At 41.4% G+C, this 23,988-nt stretch overlaps 1 protein-coding gene across 1 annotated transcript in view; it reads right to left on the reverse strand.

Moving 5' to 3' along the window:
• ptprua (protein tyrosine phosphatase receptor type Ua) overlaps positions 1–23,988 on the reverse strand; it is a 75,462-nt gene that overhangs the window by 40,015 nt on the left and 11,459 nt on the right. The window contains exons 3-9 of the mRNA XM_076075300.1: positions 19,183–19,298; positions 15,994–16,165; positions 15,358–15,651; positions 10,851–11,171; positions 7,834–7,943; positions 4,956–5,157; positions 2,217–2,319 (exon numbers count right to left, since the gene is read on the reverse strand). Of these exons, the coding sequence (XP_075931415.1) occupies positions 2,217–2,319; positions 4,956–5,157; positions 7,834–7,943; positions 10,851–11,171; positions 15,358–15,651; positions 15,994–16,165; positions 19,183–19,298 (1,318 nt within the window). The remainder of the gene's footprint in view (positions 1–2,216; positions 2,320–4,955; positions 5,158–7,833; positions 7,944–10,850; positions 11,172–15,357; positions 15,652–15,993; positions 16,166–19,182; positions 19,299–23,988) is intronic.

Consider the following 23,988-nt stretch of genomic DNA (forward strand, 5'->3'; position numbering starts at 1 on the left):
AACTGTTATCATACTCTGCAGTCATATAAATATGCATACTGCATGTCTGACGAAACAATCGTTTATCATATGACAGGGAGCCAGTCTGTACACTGTCATAAATGTTTATAACATTTAGAGTAATTAGTTTATTTTTTGTTTGGCTTACCTGTGCGTTGTATTTACAACCTGTCTGATTATCTGACTGCTCGTGTTTGTCCCCCCCATCACTTCTTTTTTGTGTCACCACATTTCCAGATCACAGCAATTAACTTGGTAATTATAATTAATGACAGAAATGAAGCTACATTCCAAGTCACACAATTCCCCCTTTAAATAGTGATTCAATACTTGTAATGGTACCCATTCCTCTGAGGGGAAAAAAAGAGTTGTTCTAAATGATGCTTTATATTTATGGAAGTCACAACAATTGTTACTATTGTAATTCTTTTGAAGAAGAAATATAAAGTTGAAAGGAAAAACATATATCTTTGCATATCTTGAGAACTGCTTTAATCTGATCTACATCACACTTGGCCGGTGTATTGCTGGGGACCCGAGGGACTTCAGAGTCGTATATGGTACAATTTGGACAAGCAACTCGTTTAATATTTATGAACTCTGAAGAGCGCTCTGTGCAGCAGCGGGGGCGGAGCTTCAGGGCTCTGCAGTCCAGCATGTCGTCTGCAGTTCACTTTTGCGGCTGGATGCTTAATATATAGCCTGGTAACATTATGTATATGGTGGATAACTTTACAATCAAACTTTTCTTGACTTCTCTGGACTTCGACTGTGCTCAAAATGACATACTAACGTAGGCCTATATACTCAATCAGTATGTACTGCATACTGCCTGTTAAATGAACAATGAAGCATGATTTAACCAGCAGACTGGTCACACCGTGGGTTCACTGAAGCATGCTTGAGTGACGGCCGGGCTGGTTTCAAGACAACCCGTAGCAGCTTTCACATCTCTGATTACGATTGCAGCAAATAAACGAACCACATGTTAGGAATCTAAACGGTTACTTTTTTTGCATGAAAACATATTAAAACTTTCATTAACAGTACTTAAACGTTTTTGAAGTAAAACTACTAACTATTAGTAAAACTACAAACAACGCAGAGAAAAATATTCACATTTTTACTTCAAGTGTAGAGTGAAAGAGAGGCACAATGTCCTCAATATTACCTAACGTCTGTTCAAGGTGGAGCTTTCAATTTATAATGCTGGATAGTTCAATCAATAACAATTCTAGATATTTAAATTATTATATGATTCGTGAGTAAATCTGCAATGTAACCAGATTGTCATTCAGGTCAATAGAGCACTACAATGTTTTCCTCTGAAGGTGAAGTACACAGTAAGTAGTATACAGTTGAGTTGCCTAGTTTTTAAGTGCTTATGGGTTCCTTTAGAAAATCATTTTCGGGTACAATAAGAAACATAATTGAATATTCTAGAGAAAGCTGCAAGCAGATACACCACTGGCAAGGCAATCAAAGCAAGTATTATCCAAATACTTTAATCATTTTCTTTTTTTAAACTAAAGCCCACCAGATCATTTTTATTGGTGTGTTCATTACATTCTGTCAAACATTATAGATTACAACATCAAAACGCTAAATATATTGAAAGAAATTCAATACAGTACTGTTTGTCTTTGACAAAGCCTCATATGCCAAAGCAGCATACACTTCTGTTTGCATTGTTATGTTTGACGAAGAGAAATCCATTCTTCCGCAAAGGATTGGAGTTTCTTTTTCGGCTTTTCCTCAAAGCCTAGTGTTTCCATTTCTCTCAACCCCGCTTCCTCGTTACAGTGACACAGCTGTCAACTCGTCAACATGCGATTGGTTTGGCATGTGGTGTCATTCCAACTGTCTGACGTGGTGAGTCAGGTTTCAGGGTAGAGAGAGCCATATTTATGTTATTTCGTTTTTTGGGTGGTTGTTTTAATACTAGCTCAGACACTGGACACAGCTCAACCTATGAGGAATACAGCCCTAGTAATCAATAATCAACACTCTGTAGAGAATGTTAGTAGAAAACCACTCTGGTTCTTCATAAATTGTACTTAAAATGGTATTTGCTACATGCTACAAGCACAGAGAACTATTTTCTGGCGGCTATAGGAGAGCTCATTTTGACTGCGGGTATAAATATCACAGTGCGGAAGAGCACTGAATGAATGCTGGCGTGGGAGTGAACACAGAACACAGTGTATTAGTTGTACCTGACTGGAGCACCTCTCGCCAGCGCAGGGCGCAGCAGCACAGTGATGGTGCTCTCCGACTCACTCAGCGGTGAGGGGATGTCTTCATAGTCGAACACCGGGGCTGCGAAAATAAAATAAAGAAGGGAGACCACATAGAGGAGTTAAAGCAGAGTCAAGATAGTTGAAATACTGTGGGAGAAAAACAGAATCATTTAATGTTTGCATTCCAGAGAAAGAGATTTAAGCTTAGAGACAAGTAGATGCACTTCTTCTTGGATGTTTTAGTGATCTTTCCACCCCTGCATGACATATAGTGCACTATCTTTATTCATTACCCACACATGTCCCCTGTGTACTGTAGTTTGTGGAGGCCTCCCACACACACCGCCATTGACTTATGATGGGTAGAAACAGCAGCCGACTACAGAGAAAACAAAAGGCCCTTATAATATAATTAGGACGGATCTCAAAGCTGCACAACCTCAGCAAAGCTCTGGGGACAATGAGGTTGAGTGTTCCCATCTCTGTTCACTACGGGGAGTGAGTTAACTGGAGTATGCATTGAAGCAAATGGCTTTCCTGGCCCAACAGATAAGCTAAAACAAAAAGGCTCCAGAAAGCAATTGGAAATGTTTCTGCTACTTAGGCAGGGCATTAATGCTGGTTGTAAAAAGTCTGCTTATGTAACGTGTCACCGGAAAAACACACACCCTCACGCTTGCACAAAACAGCCGAGGTCTGCATTATGCACAGCGGCTTCGAGGAGTTGTTTGAGCCGGGGCCGCATGTTAGGTGGTTAAATCCAGCATGAATTATGAAAAGACTAACATTACACGTTTCTCGTGTTTGCTTCAACTGGTGCAGGAGCTGGCTTCCCCACTGAGACGGCTCAGCCGAGAGAGGGCATGTGATACTGTTGAATTGTGCACCTTGACAGCTGTGAGCCCACACAGGCCACCTTCTCAACTAGATGGAATCCAGATAATGAGAGGGATGGATAACAGGAGGCATTATTTACAGCGTCGGGACAAAGGAAGGACTTGAGATTTATCTTCCTTGTAAAACTCTCGGTGTTTCGATCCATTCTTTAAATACTCTTTATCTCATTTTAACCGTTGTTTTTTAGTCTTTCTCTTGATTAACCTTACTCCATGTTTTGCACCAGCAATATCATCCTTCACAACAACCCCTCACTATCATTTCTATTGCACCTGTGTGGCTCCACTAGTTGGAAGTTGAGTGTGAAGCTCCAATAGGCTGCACTACAAAAATAGCTGCTCAGGATGGAAGACAGCATAAGAAATAAAACGTAAAAAAGTACACAATTTAATAAGCTAAGTTTGTGCACAACAGCCCCCCCCCCCTTTAAGGAGAGACGATGTGACACTTTACACGACACATATATTGCTCATTACTGTTCTAAAAAGGCCGAGCTGCGACAGAATACAGCCGCCGGCTGTGAGCAGAGCTGTTGTGTTTGACCACCTGACGCTATGATGTGCTGTGACCACTCTTTACTGCTCCTGTTAACATTAGCCAAGACAGCATCGTTAAGCCTCACTGGATTTAAAACCTGCCGCCATGGACGGCGCTACCAACACAGCACAAGGAGCTCAAGAAAACAATACGCTCAGGCAGCACAGCAATGTCAATTCTCTGCACAGATGCAACACCCTGCATGCAGATAGCGTTACATCCATTAGAAACCGGTGCGTCAGCCATAATCATAAAAACTAAAGCACAGCCACGGCTGGAGCTTTCACAGCGAAGAATGTCAAACTAGTTCCGCCTTTGAGTCACAAAAGTCAAAATCCACATGGCTAGAGATTCTTGACAGAGCTTTTGAACAACACAAAAAAAGGCTTGGAAAAGCACCTACTCAGGTTTGTCGGTTGTACTGATACACAAATAAGAAAATAGGAGGAAGTGATTCCTGCTGATCTGTTTGAGAAGTCTATTTGTTTTCCTGAGATATTCTGTATGGATTTCTGGGAAAATCCACATCATCCACACACTCGACTTAGTCCCAGTAATATACTTTTGGGAAAACATCACAGTAGCATGTGATGATTCATCTGAGCAAACAAAATTTACGAAGCAGCTCACACATACCCATTTGCAGAAGAGTGCGTCACATTCCCCACAGACATATTTTCCAGACCAATCTCAAGATCCATACCGGCAACCTTTTGACTCCCAAACACGGCTTCTCTAATGTCTGAGCGGCTGCGGAACTTTGAAAGGTAAACACAGACTCAGTTTGCAGTGAATTTGGCTGAACAAAGCTGTTTTCACCCAAACCAAGCTCAACATTTGTAGTTCACTATAATACAGGTCTGCTATCATCATCATCGCACAAAAGCATTGCACATCAGAAATCTGTCTGGCTGAGGGAAAATGAAGATAATTGGTGTAATTTAAAAGTGTAGGTGTAATTTAATCAAAAGCTCTTCAAAAGACGGGAATTACAAGTCGTTACTTCGTCTTCTTTGCTTTTGTGTACAAACATACTTTTTGTTTGTAAAATTGGTATACTTTTTCTTCAAAGTAATGACTGAATTCCACATTATCAGCATGCATTATAAGCATGGAAGTGCATTGCGTCATTATTGGAGTTTACTATTCAAGACCATAATTTCACCTTACTCCAACCCCGACCCCATCGGACACTAGCACGCACACACACACACAAACACAGTTAAACACTACTACAATTAACCAACCACAACAGGTACAGACGCCTGCACAAGGTCTCACCAGAGATGTTGGTTGTGATCTCGGTGAGCGCTGTCTGGCCAAACCCCTTGGCGGTTCGGGCTCGGACTGACACCAGGTAGGTGGTTCCAGGATGCAGGCCAGAGAACATGTGGTAGGTTTCGTTCCTCAGCTTGGACACTGTGCGACGAGGACCTGGCACGTTAATGCCCGGGTCCGACGACTCGATACTCTGGTAGCTGATCTGGAAACAGGGAAAAGATGACGCTGGATTCAAACAAACGTTTACAGCCACGCGAGCAGCTCTGAGGAGATGCGCCGACGAATCCACCGGACAGACTCGCTGCTGATAAGCGTCAAAATATTTTCGGTTCATTATGAAACCAATTTGACGAGCTGCCACAGTCTCGGTAATTAATGGGAAACACTGATGACCTGGGGATGCTGCGAGGAGAAAATCGAACAATTCTGCACTTTATTGATGGACCAACCGACTGACCGATATACCAACTTTGGCTTCAATATAGCTCTCAAAAAAAGACCCAGCACGAGCTTTTGAGTCTATGGAAATGAACAAACTTTCAAAGTAAGATTTCTGGCTTTCACCATAGCATGTTCAAATTAGATCTAAGTATTACCTAATTCCAACCATTGTTAAGTCAGAACAGATCTTAATGCACAAGCCTGCAGAGTATCCGTAATATGCTTCACACAGCCTACAGCTTATTATTCACACTACCTGATAGACTGAATTTAGATGGCATTTTATTTAAAGGCTCTCTCACAAGAAACGCCTCTCAGTTAATCTTAAAATGTCGTCTCACAGCACGGAGCTAATACATCTCATGCTGCAGTTAGCCTCTGATAATCAGCCTCAGGTAGATTCTGTGTCATATCCTCGTTCTACAGCACTGCCGGCCTGATTTAACACACATATCAGGATTAGTTGATAAATTAAAGCTGGAGAAAAGAAAAAAGAAAAAAAAGAAAAGTACTAAAAATGACAAGTATGAATGAAGACCAGCATGATGTTATTGCTTTTTTTGTTGCAAATTGATGAATGTGTTTAAGTCTGTAAATCAAGATTCATAAAACTGAGGAAATCTGCCAGGCTGCTTGTAAATTTGCCCATTTGTCATTCTTGGCTGCACTTCAGCATGGTGGCTCTTAGCAGTGCGACCTTAGAGCGAGAACTTCCTCAGTGTGGACCTGCTGGGCTGTCTGTTCTTTGGTCATATTGGTTTTCTGTCTTCTGCTACAACTCACTGCTACAGTCCAACCTGAAAGTATGCATGTATATTAAGAGTCAGACATGGCTGATATAGACCCATTTTAGCTTGTCACAGATATATCTAACTGGGGTATACATGATACTGAGGAAACATTTTGACCAAAAGGATAAACATTTAGTTTTAAATATACAGTAAACTGTCTTGAATCTGTGATTGGATATGCAGTATGAGCCTATGGTTTCATCTGGTTACATTAAAAATACATTAGAGCCATACCATAAAAAACACATCCTGTTCCAAATGTAGTGACTATAACACTAAAATCTAGCATTTGTTATTGTTTTTTTCTGAGGTTTTGTTTAAGTAGACACTCTCATGTCACTCTGTTAGTATATAATGGGTCATCAGAGCTACGAAACAGGCTACATTTTGGGGTATTTATATATTTTAACACAGATAAACAGAACCGCTCACCAACTGTGCCCGTAGAGTGGTGCAGGAATGCGTCCTACATTCCGGGGTTGGCCTACAAAATTACCTCATTCCTGCACCACTCTATAAAAGGTATAAGAATAGGCAAAGATGCAATTATGTACACTTATGTCTTGTTAATCGCAGTGCAATTGCATATAAAATCAATGGAAAGGCCATTAGATGAAAAAAGGAGTTCAAAATGTTTCAACTTGAGGGGGGGCATCGTGGACCAGCTTCATATACAGTTGAGAGAAAAAATGAGAGAGACTGAAGGGAATTAGCAGAAAGAACTGGAGTTCATGGTGAGATCAGTCGGAGGCTGATCTTACACGGGCACACAAGCATGAACACAGCAGTCAATGTAGTAGCGAGCTTACAGTTAGAAATCGGCTTTTCTTTTTGTCTAAACACATCTTTACCCTCAAAATATTGAAAGATGTGTTGGGGGGGGGGGGGGGGGGGATGTTTGTGGTGATTTGTTGCTCACAGTGTGGAAGGACTGGATGAATAGCAGCAGATGCCAGCATGACAGCTGCTCAGAGCCGTTATATTTGGAGGTTAGAAATGAGGGCACCTCATCTGTATGCAGAGAAACGGTATAGCACCACTCAATTCCTTGCCTGGTTCCTCAGTTTCCGGGCTTCTTCTGCTTGTGAATGGAAACTAGTTTCTCTCCCCATCAGGCGACCATGTGTTAAGCCAGAGTGGGTCTTCACATCTACTTACAGAAAACGCTCCAAAGCCCATACTACAAAGGTCTATGGTTGATATGGGGCCATCAATAATTAATTAGAAACATTTAAAATTGCCCCCTTGTGGAGGCATCTCTTAGGCAAATAAGTAATTAGAGTGGTTGTCCCCCATGTAATTACAGCCTGAAGCCTGTGCCTCAGCTTCATTACCATATGAACATGTACAGTAAATCCCATGAACTGTGAAAAGTGGGTCCTCCACCCTCTCGTGGCTCAGGCTCATGTGTGCTACCAGCGCCTGGGCAAGAACCAGAAAAAACAAGCCTGAGGGAAATCAGAGAGGGGGAGCAGTACAGTCTTTAAAGTGAGCAGAGGACACTTTTCCTTGATTCCAGTCATCGTTACACTGGAGGGGATGAATAAAATAGATATTGCATGCGGAAAAGAACACCCTAGACTTGAAGAGGATTAATGTGTGACGTGAAGGCGGCCGCATCGCTCATCACTAACAAGGTGTCCTACCTCGTACTGCGTGATGAGACCGTTGGGCTCTACGGGCTCCTCCCACTTGAGGAAGATCATGTCATCGAGCGGGGTGAAGGTCAGGGACTCTGAAGCGATGCCGCCAGGAACTACAGGAGACGAAAAAAAAACAACAACCTTCTCTGAAACAAACACTCCGCTCGGGTCTCAAGTTAATGGACTCTTGCATAGGAATACCAGGGGGTAAGAACATGTTTTGACAGAGCGAAAACTGGTACATGGCCAGGGAGGAGGACGAAAAAGAGGGAATGGAGAGACGGAGCAGAAGGGAAGTGATGAAAGGAAACCGGCTTGCTCTCAGCCCTAAGGATGAATTGAGATTCTGGCTTCCACTGTCTGATAACAGAGCACCGTGTCTTGGAGCATGACAGCCAATTTTTATTTTTTAGCACCTTACCGACAGAAAAAACGGCAAAGTAATCCAACCTGTGAACTGGCTGAGTACCTCTCTCTGCATGTTTTGGCTTAATGAGATGCATCTCCTTAAAGCAGAACCTACTTTATCGGTGGCATGTGCTGGACGGTTTATTAAATTCTGAGAATAAATTATCATTCACAGTGGACTGCTGGCTCTGGTGCCCCTGTGGTAGCACTTGGAGATAATATCCCTCCAGCATTAACATCTCACAAAATGAGAATTAAGAGAGCTCTCACGCTGGGAGAGTGGTCTTAAATAATATGCTACTAAGTCTGATCGTTTTGTGCAGGAAAGGGAAAACACACAGTTGCTCACCTGAAAGGAATCCCAAAATAAACCTGGCTGCATCTATTTTGAGTGAATCACATTTCCATTTTAAAATGTAGGAATTGAGGAAGACACAGGAAATGAAAGCTAAAGCGATACCGCCCGGGATAGAGTGAGACTGTCTCAGTCTGTAAAGCTGCCATTGTACAATGTTACCTAATTATTCAATTCAATACAATGCAATAAAAAGCAGCAGGATTTGATATTCCATATCTAAGTAACATTTTAGATTTTGTTCTCTCACACATATAAAAGTAATTTTCAAGTTATTACAACTTGGTTCTTAATTAAGTAGTTCTGGGCAATGCATTCATTAAGTTACCATACGTCATAGTCAGACAATGATCCTGATTATTTATACCAAGATTAGCTAATGTTGGTCAAATCTGATCAAACCACATAAATAATACTGTCCTAATAATTTGAATAAATAATACCGAAGGATGTTTTCTTACGAACTTTGATTGCATATTTAGTCATAATTGTTTACGTTACAAAGGAATATGATTTGAAATTAAGGTCTTAGGGTCTTTACAAACTGATTTTGAAACAGACAGTCCATGGCAGCTGTTCTTATGTCATGAAAATTTCCAACACAGTTCGGTGGTAATCTAGCGTTGAGGTGAAAATCGCAGCAGAAAGTCAGTCTGGAAACTGTGATGGATGGTGACAACAGACATTTTCAGTAATAATGTTACTGGTCATGTGTATTTTTCTCTTTCAAAAATATTTGTGTTACAATTGCTTATATTTCGAGCCCTACCACAATTAGTTATGCCGCCACATTTAAGGCCTCACTACTTTTTGAGTACAATTTCATTATTACCACTTTAAACCTAGGCATACATGTTGTAAAATTGGGCCTTTGTTGGTGTAAGTTCTAGCATTGTTATTTTTATTGTAATGTCCTGATACTAAGCTTCATGCTACATTACATACATACAATAAAAACTAATTTACTAGTGCTTGAACATCACTGTATGTCCTAATTCCAATGCTTCCAAAGCTTAAAAAATGAACTATCAATATTTATTCCTAAAAAGGCAGTAGAGAGGTCTCACTGATTGTGTGTTTGCTGTGACTGAATTACGCAATGCTCCTCTCCTGCAATATCAAACTTCTTTAACCTGTCTGTTTGCCTCAGAAGCTGAAGGTGTGGTAGGCAAAGTACACCATACGAAAATCCTGCTGTAACCATGAAGCCTTCACAGCCAAATCTGCTTCCTAGAAGCAGCAGAGACACAGCGTGAGCAAAGTGCTGCACCAGTGTTTGATTGTTGAGCCGCTATGAAACAGGCAAGAGGAGCTGTCACCGACTGCGGCTCAATTACTGTAGTTGTGAGGGTGATGGCGGCTCTCCTTGCGCGAGTGGGATTGGGGATTGTCAAACTGTCAGACTGGCGTTCAGTGGCTCAAAAGCAAAACATTCCATCGGCGCCGAGATTCAAAATATCAAGTAAAGTGGGGACAATCACGGCCTGTTGTTGTTTTTTCTAAGACGTGTTCTTACTTGTCACTTCCTAACCAGTCAAATCTAATGAGTAAAAAAATACCAAGCTACATTCTGTATGTTATTCAATTTATGTAAATTCATTTCTTCCTGCCTACGATACGGTAACGTGTAGGTGTACATAATTAACTTTTCTTATATCCTCCACTGCTTGGTGTTTTCAAGTGTTGCTGTAAAATTGAAAAAAAAAGAAAAAAAATGCTGCCAATTTCATATCATAGCCGTCCTTCCCTCTCATTCTCTCCACCGGGTCAAGAATCTTTCTGAGTGGCATTCAATTACATCGAAACGTCTTGCTTATTCTACATAACAATACGTGTTTGACCTTCTGTACTTCCACTCTCTGGGAATTTGCATTAGAATGTGCCTAATCTGCTGATGTACACAGGAAAATACTAATACAAAGATAAGCTGAATCATTTTACCATTTTGCTACCGGCCACAGCCCGAGCTGATTAATGTTCCGCTGGTTTCCATTTAAAAGGCTGATCTTCCATTTAGTTACGCTGATCCAGCATATTTTGTGAGTCAATATTTGTCTTTTTTTTCCCGCTGGTAAAGGCATGGATTTGTGTTAGCAATGTACAATAATTATCTGAGCATGAGGGAGCATAAAAGCTAGAAATTCAAGAAGTTCTGCAGCCGGAGCTGAGAAACTCTTACAATAAACATCCTTGCAAAAAGCCTTGCATCTTTTGTCCTGTCTAATGCTCTCTGGGTGAAATAAAACCGCCCACTCACTGTCTTCCTCAGTCTGGAAGGTGACCTCTCTGCTCTCCTTCTTGCCTTCAGGGTTGGCCAGCGCCAGCCGGACGTGGACCGCGCGGAAGGGTGGTAGGTCTCTCAGGGTGAAGTGAGAGGTGTTGCGGTCCACGGACAGGCACTCTCTGACGGTTGCATTGTTCCCGCCGCTGCCCCCTGTCGGCATCGAGTAGCGGTAGCACAGGGACAAGGAGTAGGTGTGACAGCGGGTGAGGTTGTAGCCCAGCGGCTCCCACTGGAGGGCCAGCTGCCGGGGCTGGATCTCTGCAGCCGTCAGACCCCGCAAGGCTCGCATGGGCTCTGAGAGGGACAGGAAGCAGAAACTGTATCAATAAAGTGCAAACAGTGAGCTCGTATTTACCAGCGTCTGCAGAGGAAACCGAAGGGAGCACAGAAAGAAAATGTTGAACTCTGTAAAGACGAAGCTCACTGACAAAAAAAAATTCTGAGTAAGTAAAGAAACACAACCATAGCTACTTTTGGACAAATTGGGAAAATATAAAAGTTGCAGATCAACAAACAAAAACAAGTTAAATATTCATTTTAGCTCTGTTTTGGTCTCTACCAACATATTTGAACTGGGGTATTTTCTTCCTCAAGCCTGGCCTGGATCTTCAAGTGTGCTGCTGAGACATCAGATAAACCAAGAGGAGGGCAATGCCTTCAGCGTGGCACAGGCTGGCAGTGCAGAGCTGCAGACTGCTGGAAGCCAGGAATAGGGGGGGGGGGGGGGGGGTACATGCTACAGCCCTGCTGCTTCACTAAACATTGATCAGAAACTCTTGCGTATGAAGCAATGTCACGGAGGAGACATCAGTTCTGAGGGGACAGAGGAGAGAATGTCCTTGCCGATGTGAAAGACGTTTGCTCTTTCCCGAAAGGGTGAAACAGAGTTTGGCTGATTTGTGTCATCATAGCTGATACACAAGATAAAAACCTTACCAGGAAATATTACCAATCAATCATATAGTAACAATGTCAATTTTAAAAATGATATCATACCCATCTTGTCAAAGGTGCATGAGAAGAACTGGCTTGATGTCAGATTTTTTTTCTTTTTACAACATCAGCCCTGTGTATATATTCTAATCCTGCTTTAACCAGGTCTGCCACCAGGGACCCACTGACTGAACGTTCACTTTCTGCTCAAGACACCATTACTCATCATTACAGCAGCACCGCAGCAAGCTCTGTGCTGTCCTCTCCACCCACCGGTCCACCAGCAGTCCTACCCCAAACTGACATTCGGCTTGATTAGCCTAATCAGAGGGATTAGCCAGAGGCAGAGGGGGTGCAGCAGGAGGGAGAGGGAGGCCGGAGAAGAGATGAGCGGGGGGGGGTAGAGAAAAAGATGAATGAGGGAGAGTCCCTATGGGTCTGCACATTTCATCTCATGCTCCTCATCTTTAACAGCTGCCTCAGTGAGCTGCCACTGAGGCCTGTCCCTCCTGCCACGAGCTATGTTGGAATTATGATGGACTATCAGAGCACACCCTGATACTTACCATTGAAACCACATGTGGTTTGGACTGATGACACGCATATTTTGAATGAGTTTCTGCAGGAATCACTTTCTTGAAATCTACCTCTAAATCATTTTGATATTCCGTGGCTTCATGAAAGTTAAATATTAACAAATGACCCTGTAATGGATTGCAAAGAGGAGTAGAGATTGGCCTAGCAACAGAGGAATACAACTTGCAATAGTGTTATGTGCTTATTGCTATATGTGTCTGTCGTGGACTGTTTGCATGTCATTAACAGCAACAAGCAGTACAGAATCTTTGGCCTGCAGGATATATTATACTTTTGCATATGCAATGAGTAGAGAGACACATCTTGCAAACACTCTACACTGACATTCAAACTGTGTCTCCAGCCTGCTGTGTGTCTGTTTGATAAATAAAGCACTTGTGTTTGAGGCAAATCTGCGCATGACTAACCAGCGCTAAAGCCGCAGTAAGACTGGTCCTCTGTGTTTTGTTGTCTCGACACAATTAATGGTTTGCAAGGGGAGAACAGCACACACGGTTTCGGAGAGTATATCCTCGTAGGCATTCATGGCATCGCACTTGGTTGTTGTACATGAAAAGTGATGGACAGTCTTAAAATAAGCATATTGAAGCATTGAGATGAATGAACTTAAAGAAATACATGCCAATTTTCAATTGAGCCATTTCCTAGAAAACTAACTATGTGGGCCATCAGAATCATGTGAAACGTGCCAATATTACATAAACATGTAATCAAGAGACAGGAAGCATGAATGCTACGCTACGGGAGAGGCAAATCTGCATTCATGTCAACATCGCTAATTTGTAGCCACGGGGCATTCTGTCAGAAATGAATCACTTTCAGACCTCAGCCCTTTCAATTTGAACAATTATTTTCCTACACATGAACACATATGAGAGAGTGTTAGAACACGATTTGAATAACCAGTCACAAAGCAACATACTCTCTAAACTACACATATATTCTGACTTGGGATTCCTTGTCATGTAATGCAAGCCTGAATCATTCGTTTAGCATCTGAACCGGACCACCCTCAACAGTGGCCCATGGGATTGCAATCCTCTGCACCAGTAAGTATGAAATGTCACATTCAAAGACTGTCCGTAAAATAGGAGCCACTGTGCTAAAAGAAATGTCTCTCTGTGGCACATTAGGAAGACAAATTCATCCAGAGCGTTGTGTCACAGGGCCTCCCTGTTCCCCGAGGATAAAGCTTCTCATCTGAGCAATGGGAGTTGACAATAGGTGGGCGAGAGGAAGACACTGACGAGAGTGGATCAAAGAGTGTGGCAGGTGACAGGGGTGTCACGCCGTCTTACTTGACAGAGCGGCAGGGTGTCTTTTTTCACCCGGATGAGCAGCACTGCGACTAAAACACAGACGAGATGCGGCGAGACGATCCTGTCCTCTGCTCGCATGACACGAGAACGTCCGCACTAAACGAGCTCTTGAGCTAAACTTTTTTTTCTCCGGCTGGGGTTCAGTCCAGTCCCAAGGGTGTGGTGCTTTCAAAATAAGAATCTTCACACGTTATCTGTTGTTTTTTCATGCAACTCCAACAACCCTTGTCCCGCATGTAAATGACTGTAGATAACAGCAAACACACCTTTTGTTCTCAGTGGCTGCAGGCAAACTACAAGTTGTTAAGCGATGCGTCAAAGCAGTTTGATGCAGCTCCCAGCTGCAGCTCAGAACTCGGGTGAATCTCAGAGCATCCGACTCTGAAAACAGTGTTTGCTGCAGGAGTAACCAGATGGTCTTCTGTTTGTTGTTTTGTAAGTGATGCTTTGAGTCCTCGGTTTGCAATAAACAAAATACAATTGCACTTTCTATTTCGGGCTGTTATTTAATTAGCACTCGGCCCATTAATTGATTAGTAAGTAAATCATTAAAGGTCCTCTGTACAATATTCAGAGCATTAATATAGCATCACACAACTATTTGCTAAATGACGATATAGTGGAGTGATCAGTATATGTTTTTTATCTGACTTAATCATGAGTATTTTCACACAGAACCTGATTATTATGCAGTGAAAAAGAGTATTTTTTCAAAACAAGGTTGATTTTTTTTTTCTTGCAGAACGGACATATTCAAAACGTACACTAGTGCACAACAACACAAAATCTCACTAGTCTAAACCAAGAAAGCAACCTTTATTACTCCTTTCATCCTTGACAAAGGCAGCGCAAAGCAGATCCGCTTCTTCCATTCTTACCTTTCACAATAAAAGCCCTAGACATATACAGTGCGAAACAGTTTACTGGTGGCAAATTCACTAAGAGCATTTGGCTAAAAGGAAACTCAATAAAATAACTTACAGCTTATAACTTACAGCTTAGGTTATACAGCAATTTAGCTCAGACAGACTGCCAGAAGCTGCTCTGGGTCAATAGGATGCCAGTAGTTGGTCCTCTGCCTCCACAAATCTATTGAGATCGTAAACTGAAAAAGTGCTGCTACGGTAGCAAATATGCTATGAATAGTTTTGATTCAAAACATTTGTTGTTTATTGGTCCTGCCCCGGGTGAATAGAGGCCTTTACAAGACAAATAGAGCAAAATCATGCTACATGTAGCATCTGTGTGAAGCTGTAGGTGCTGTGAACTAAATGCTAACGTGAAAATGTTAATATGCCAATGATAAGCAAACGATCGCCATCTTAGTTTAGTGTGTTATAGCATTTGCTAATTAGCATTAAACACAAAGTTAAGCTCAAGCTGATGGGAACGTCGTTTCTTTCGCAGGTGTCATATCGTAGAGACAAATATATTGAACTATATAAGTTTTAACTACAGGATTAGATAATATTTGATGGCAATCCATTCAAACATTGATTCACCATCCATAGAGCGGCTTGCAAAAATGTATTAAAGGTGTAAAATGCAGAAAGCCAATAATGTTTCCTTTACTTATTTCTAGGCATTAGCAGTTCCTGTTTGCACTGTTGTCAATGCTTGATCGGACTCACCTGCACACTTTGTCCTGCTGGTCAGAGGGGGTCCAGGTGCTCCTGTTCCCCCTTCCCCGGGCCGGGTGAGCAGGACACTGATGCGGTACTCTGTGTCCGGCTCCAGATGCCAAATCTTATAGGTAAGTGAGCCCACACCGTGAGTCTCCGTCCACGTGGACTGGCTGGCCCGGTACTGGATCTCCCGCCGAATGACCGGTCCATCCCCCACGATGGAGTTGGTGTTGAGCTGGATGATCAGATAGGTGGGGCCTGCCCGCAGGAGCTGAGGGGGAGCAATCGGTGTTGGGGGCACTGCAATAAAGAATGTCTCGTCATTATTCTGTACATCTATATATCTATATATCTTATACATATATATATATATATATATATATATATACATATATATATATATACATATATATATATATACATATATATATATACATATATATATATATACATATATATATATATATATACATATATATATATATATATATATACATATATATATATATATATAAATATATATATATATATATAAATATATATATATATATACATATATATATATATACAAAAAAATGTCCTTCTTGTAACTCTTTCCCAACACTGGTCAAATTAGTCACATGTTCCCTAAATCTAGCTTACCTCTGACAATGAGTTCTCCAAAGTTGGAGACGGCGGCGCCCCTGGGGGACAGAGTGATGCAGCGGTACAGGTCCTGCTCCCCACGCTGTGCCTCGACATGGAAAGACGCCATCAGCCGCTTGTGGCTCAACCTCGACAGCAGGGATGTGTCCAGCACCACGCTGTTTCTCCGCTGACAGACGCACACACGGAGAGAAGGCAGCAAATGAGAAACCGCACATGTTTACCTGATGTCTATTCAAGTGATTGAAAATGGGCAGCAGGCTGAGACAAAGACAAAGGAGGGTTGGAATTAGCTGCAAGCGAGGGCAAGATAACAAATGCTTGATAAATGTCACCGGTAACAATAGTGTTTACGCTCGTGAGGCCGCTGACACAGGCCTCCTGGGTTGCTGTTCCCAGCACGGGGGCTCGAGCTGACAGCTCCTCATCTTTGCCATGCTAATGTGTCAGCGCTTCAGGCACACTGGCAATTGGCTCAACCAGTGGAACAACACTCGCAATGAGCCGTTTCAGGCACGAGCTACAATATATATATATGCAGCTCCTTCACAGAATAAGCAGATTATTATGTAAACTGTCGCCTGCTCTTGTTTTATTTTTTCTTCAAGTTAGTGGGTTTGACATCTGTATGTTTTTAATTGGTTTAGGAGGATAGGGGGAAAATGCCATGCTATAAGAAAATGTGAAATTGCATGTAGAGTGGCTGGGTGCTACTGCCTAAAGCTACAGATTAGAACGCGTTTTAACTTTAGTATCAATATAATCTGTCTCTTCTTTTGGAAACTTTATGTTTTTTTTCTTTTTTTATGTTTGCTACTTTTCAGTTAGATAGACTCTTCAAAGTGCAGCATCCACATTTTATGTTTTTCACATGGGTCACCTAAAAGATATGCAACATTAAAATCCACCTGCAGGCTTTTAAAACAAATAAATGCTTCCATTAGCCAAGTCTGCATCACATTGTTAGCAAGAGTTGTTGCAATAACGAACTCAGGTTTGGACTCGTTGCTGTTTAAAATGTACTGTACGTATATATAGCGTTTGAGACAGCCGTCTGCAGTCTGGGCCAGAGGACAGCTGAGGAAATATGATGCTAATTGTTTAAGAAACATTATGCTAACTATTTGTTTGGACTACCTTAATGGAAAACAGAGTGGAGGTGAGCAGCTACAGACTGGTCCAGAGAGGACGTCCCCCGAACCAGGAGATCAAAAGGAAAGCAGCAATTAGCAGACTCAGTGCTGATGATCAAACGCGCCCCGAACAACAAATGGAGGAACAGAAGGCAGTAATGGGTTGTGAAATATCTCTATTTTCTGCTGTTACCAGGTTTACTTTTTATTTTTCTTCTTTTAATGAGAAAAGTAGGGAGGAGCTGAAGAGAGTGTTGACTTACGAAGAGAAGTTCACTGCAGCATACTGTCAAATTACAAAAGACAAGCCTCGTATTGTTGGTTTGCATTTTCTTGTGTGCGTGTTTGTGTAGCTCAGTCAACAAAGTCGCAAACTCTGTAACTGATTTTAAAAAAAAAATGTCTTTTTCACATGCCGATGATCTTCAAAGGCTTCAATTCAGAGATGAGAGAGGGGTGTGCGGAATGAAATGGGGTGGAAACACAAGGGATGGATCACCACGTGAACTGAGATCTCATTTGCAAAGCGCCTTCTCCCTGTTGCCATCATTTCAAAAGCACTTCGATGTGCACGCTTCAAGGCCAGAGGGGAAGAGTGGAGGCATTCAGGGATGGATTTCTGAAGACTAATATTAGCTCATATTCAAACTGGGAGAATTGAAACTATCTTCGGTTTGTGCATGAGAGAAACGACTTTAGGGGCTTTAGTAAACTAAATGCCACCACAATCAAAAAGCTGCAAAAGCAGAGGCGCAAACTTAATAATCATCCGAATCCTCAAATGACTCATTTCCCTGCAACACAACCATTAAAAGATAAACTCAGAGTCACACACTTGCTACATTATTCACAAAATTACGGTATTATCACTGGTGTTATGCCGATGGTTAAGATAATGGCTCCCATTCCCTTTAACAACTACCACTGTAAACAGTTCATCTAAAGGTCAGAGGGGGTGACTTCAACTCTTTGCCATCAGGCAATTCAATTGAGTGATTCACTGTTGTACTTCCATTACGTTGGGGGACTCGTGGAGGACATATTTTAAAATAGAATAAAAATTGATGCAGCAGGAGCTGAGATTTCATGACTTGTAGTACGTTATGTGGTCTAGTTCCACAGCAGCGTACCACACACCCATAATGTAACTCTTTTAATCGAAACCCTCCATGCTTGGTAAAAGCCGACAGCTTTCAAACTCAAAAACCCCCGGCTTGTGATGCAGGCGTTCAATTAAAATGCTGTTGTGGCCAAGATATGTAAGATATGTCCCTTCATTAATTATTTCAGAGCTGCTGAAACTCCCTCGGAGCGTCTAGACAGGATTCAATCCAAATGTAGTGCACATTTTAACCACATTTCCAGAAAACGAATGCATGTTTCCGGTGTGTGCATATTAGGAGTTGGTTCATTGAGATGGGGCTAGTTCTCCTGTCGGGTGCGATTAAATCAGTGCAGAAGAAGAAGCCGCCCCCAGATGCCATCATTAAAAGAGCGCCAAGTCAAACCTCATCGTTTAAGTCTTCATGTATGTCATAATTCATCCACTAGGTGTGTATTCCATTTCAATCTCACATTAAAGATGATGAAGTGTAGAAAAGTCGGCATGTCCCCTTTTAAGTGTTGATGTTGGATCTTTAGGGGGTCAGTGAGCAACACAACCCTCAGCTTGGCTATAATTGACTTTTCTTTAAAAGGGTTTGGTGTGCTCAGGTGTAGTTAAGTAGCTAAGAAAAATGGCAATGCACAATTTAAATGATGACAGTTAGCCGTAAACTCCACTGTATCGTCTTTGTTAGCAGCTTGGATATCATGTTTATCCCGATACATGGTGCTCTAGGTGCCGGTAAAGTCTCTATATTCTGTTCTGTTCTGTATAAGACTTTCAACTAAATGCCAAACAAGTCCTTCCCTTTATCCTTTGTGTTGGCTCCTCTTCCTACACTCTCCCATCCCATTCTATTATCCAGGTGCTGAGATGTTTTGGTTTGACTGTTTCAGCAACGATAATAAGAAAAACACAGACACCCACACACACATATCTTGTTCTCACCTCCAGGAGGAAGGGCTCAATCTCAGAAACTTTGCCCGTGGCGACACACTGGAATGAGGCATTCTGCCCGGCATTCACCTCCACGTCACCCAGCCGAGAGAAATGAGGCACCTTGTCTGTGGAAGGAGGACACACACAGACACACAGTGATGAAAGTGGCACATCTGGAGCCCAGCATCACTGTCTAAATATATCAAACACAATGAAATGTGATTTATTCGGAGCCTGTACAATGACTACACACCCAGGCCCGGATACAACCACACGAACATGAATAAGATATAGAATACATAAAGCAGAGTCGTGTATAATGAACTAAGTATATAACCATACCCAAAAATATTCTGCTAGATATTTAATATTCAACAAATGTACCGTATCGATTTGAAAGTATCAACTAAAGCTGTTTTTTGGAGCTAAGTAGAATAATCTTACCCCCATTGGCAGAGGTTTCCACTTATATAAAGAAAATACAGATCATAAGGCTGCATATGAGACAAAATAACTTATCAAGACAGACAGTTTTTGAAGATTACACCCGCCCCAGCCAGACAAACGCAGACGTACAGACATTCCCCATTCGGTTTGACAGAGACACAGTTGCCTACGATCACAGAGACAATGTTTTTCTGCAGCATCAAATGCTGTTCTCATTTACACATTTATTAGGATTCTTCTGTATCTAGAGTCTGAATTACATTATTATTTAAAGTCCTATCAAGAACACAAGTATATCCTTATTTTGTGTTTATATGGCTCCTGAATTATTACTCAAAAATCAAATGTCAAAAAAATATGAAACAGCAAAAATTGAGACTCAAACGAAGGCTGATTTAACCAGGCGATTAACTGAACATGCTTATTAAAGACATGCTTAAGGAATGCGTCCGTTGAAACGCATATGCATTGTGTTTATCAAATGACATACCCCGCAGTTAGTTAGTACACCCGTCTCTGCCAGTATACACAAACAGCTTTACATTTGTTTACTGTAATGTGTGAAACACCATATGGCCGCAGAGCAGTAATAAATCCACAGTGTCGTCATTTAATATAGAGCAACATATTTTCAGCTCATTTCTTTAATGCATCCTGTGGAGTTCTCTGAAATACATTTAGTTTGTTTCCCCCCCTTGAGATTAACAAACCGGTTAATTGCATTTCCTTCCTCATAACATATTGACAAATATGATGTTGTGGAATATATTTTCTAAATTGTTACGTCCATTTTTTCTTAGCTAGCGGTCTTCCTTGCCTTTTGTTGGCACATTGCTACCTATTGGAGCATTACCACCACCAACAGTGGTAAGAAAATTGACCTCCAGTCATTTTCAGCTCTGTTCGGATCAATAAGAAAACCGCAGAGCACACGTATGATATATATATATACAGTATGTGTCTCCGTCATTTCTAGTAATCAGTCTGTGATAATAATTTGAGTCACTGCAATGCAGACAAAAACGCCGCACTGCTCCTGAGGAACACCAGTGATTGATTTAAGTTGTTTTGATTCCGCTCCCCAAAAAGTCAATAATGTCTGTAAGCAATTATGCTTCAAAATGTGAAGATGACAGATTTTATTTTAAAAAGCAGACATTTTGACTTTGCATACTAAGAAAAGCACAACTGTCGCTATCTATTAACATCAAGGATGACCCAGTCTGCCACGACCACAATACTGTCACCCCGAATCTGAAGCAGCGGAATTAATTTCAACCATCATTCATTTTATTATTCACCTGAGCTTTTCCAACAGTGACTGTGTTAAAATGTCTTGGCTTACCGCTGAGAATGATTTAAAGCATCAGACGTCTGCTTGAGAAGAAGCGCTGCCCTTTTCTCATTACCGTGCACCTATTGTGAAGGGTGTACTTTGCAAATTCACTAATGCCTTACTTGGCCATATGTCAAGTTCCAAAATCCATTACATTAGATAAAACGTATTGTGGTCTTCACTGTATCTAACAATTATCTTTCGAATATTAGCATTTCTAGAAGCAAATCTAACCTTCCAACATTTGCATTCATTCAAAAGTTGGCACAAAGTAAATCATTAACAACACACCCACGTACCTACATACAAAAAATGGTTTTCTCACTCTTTTCACACGAGACAAAAGTTTATAAGAGTTGATATAAGAGTTTATAATCTGTTTGGACCACAGCTGACAGTAATTATATTTTGTGCCAATATAAAATAGAACTTCGGTTCTATTTTAAGCAGTCCCTGTTTCTTAACACAATTAATGTGTTTGGCAGAAACATTTCTAAACCAGCATTAGCCAGTATGACTAAAAAAAGAAATTATCTTTATTTTAACGCTATATGAACAGACCTGAAGAATGACTACCAACATTACAGTTATAGACAAATTGGGAACGATTGGGATAAAGGTTATAGTCCCACAGTTAACGCTGGTGTTTGAGGGTTCAAATTCAAACAAATAACCTCAGCTGGCTAACACAATTTCTTGCTAACACTAGCAGACAGCAAGAGATGTTTTGCTATCAAGAATAATGCCTGCTTCCGACACAATATGAACACGATGGTCAGTACCGGGTCAGCACCTATACTTTGATATTTTTTTCACCAAATTTAGCTAAAAAAAGTTAGCTAGCTTCATAATAACTACTGAATATTGGATTTATAGCTTACTTACCTTTCCACTGTCAGTAATTCAGAAGCATGTACTGTGAAAATGTTGCATCTCTGTGACATCTGTTAAAGTCTATTTTATAAATTAAACAAGTGCATCTTACTCAACTGGAGTCATATACACCTGCTGTTTTCATGTTGATGGTTATTCTCTGCAGCTCCACGGAAAAAAAGAACACGCTGAACACAGATTTAGGATGAAATAGATTCTCTAATGTGACGGGTGGGAAGCTACAGTAACACAGGCTCTGTTTATCACTGAGCCTCAATCTCCTCAACAGCGTTTAAACAATGAGAATATGGGGATCTGGTAAATAAAGTCAACGTAAAACCATGTGGTAAAATAATAACCTTTATATTAGACACGAACAACGATGACTGATACTTTTGCTGTGGTGTGACATGTTCTGGGCAAACTGTTTCTACCGGACACCAATGTGATGGACAAAATAAAATTCAGACGGAGAGGCTGGCGCTATTCACACAAGACCCACTTTTATCTTTGGTTTCCATAGTAACCAAAAGCAACATCTGGCTGAGGATGGGACGATAGAAATTGCATCTCCCATTTGACCTATTGCCTCATTTTCTCTTTCCTCTCCGCAGCCCTTTTCATCCTCTAGTCCGCCAATAAGCAATGAGAGAGGGAAACAAATTTCCTCAGGCAGCATATCAAACAACACAATTTCCCACGTATAAACCTCGTACGTTTTACAAACTCTGCAGACTAGAATTAAAGCTGAAGTGAAGAGTGAACTGTAAAACTGAACGACAGCAAAGTATACACCCTGGCCTGTAGAGAATAGCCGTGGTGCCAGTCAGAGTATTCCGTCTGGAGAAAACAAGCATAAAGTCAGTCATCTTTTTAGACAAGCCTTCACAGACCCAATTATAGGAGGAGTCATTTGAGGACGAGGCAGTTGCATTAATAGTTCCTGAGAAAATGTAATTTAAATTCCAAAAGCCCAGTAGTGTGGATGTGTGACCTTAATTAATACAGTTGAACATAAATGCGACCAAGGTAATGTGATTCTCAAATGCATTGCGACTGTCTGAGATGTTGGTTCTCCAGATTCGCAATGCTGCCTTGTATTCTTGATGCAGGAGAGATTGGTCCCGACTGAAACGCGTGTTTAGAATAAAGACGCGGACTCCAGAGGAAAACAACACGAATGTTGAGTAGCAGTTGCCTTTGACTTGAATCTTTCCAAAGGGGGAGAATACCATTATTCTTGCTGCCTGTGGGGAAATTTATGCCAGCTTACTAATGTTTACTTACATCTTTGTGTGATAGTGTGTGTTTTTAAGGGTTGTTACGGGCGACTGCTCCTACAGCTACACACCAGATAGTACAAAAGTATAGTGATTGCACAGATATGGCTTTTTCTGTACTTGGCCTTTGTTTGTGTACGAGCAGATGAGCGGGAATATAAAGTGTGCTCTATGGTTCATGTATTTATGCTGTACAATATATATATAAAGCCGTTTCCTGGCAGGGACACTGTCACCTAATTTGAGCTAATAGGCATGTGGCGGGTTCGACTGCCACCATCTGGCAACAAGGCTAAACCCAGCCTAAGCAGCATAACGAAGGGACCTGGCAACGCTATACCTACCCAAAAACACCATGGAAACGCATCCTGCTCCTTTGAGGATGTGGTGACAGAGTTCAAGGTATCAGAGTTTGAGATGAGCTAGCGATGGTTTTAGAAAATGTTATTTCGGTTCATCTGCTTGTTTCCCAGACAGGGTTCAAGGATTTGTATTGTGCGCCTGCCTGATTTTTTTAGTAGAGCCAGAAAAGGGATATCTGCATTTCATGAGCTAATGAATCCCCTACATTATCATTCATTAACATTTCCCCACGATTATGCGGCTGCAAAGCACTGTTACCGTTCTCACAGAAGGCCAGTGTAGAGCGAAGCTTCAATAAGTTCATGTATGAGGGGCAATGTTTAAAGTTGCATGACATTTTTCGGGCCACATTAGAGCAGCAGAACAAGCTAAATACATAACATATTACATAATAAAAAGTTGTTGACACATTTACACTCATTTGAGCTTTGTTTTGGTCCGTGCCAACCTCTGAGAAAAGAAATATCTGGGTCTCTAGCTGCTGGAAGCTCCGTAATGTTCACCAGACCACAAACT

This window comes from Anarhichas minor, unplaced genomic scaffold (assembly GCF_050575085.1).
Source record: "Anarhichas minor isolate MPS153535 unplaced genomic scaffold, ASM5057508v1 ptg000051l, whole genome shotgun sequence".
In the NCBI taxonomy this organism is placed as follows: Eukaryota; Metazoa; Chordata; class Actinopteri; order Perciformes; family Anarhichadidae; genus Anarhichas; species Anarhichas minor.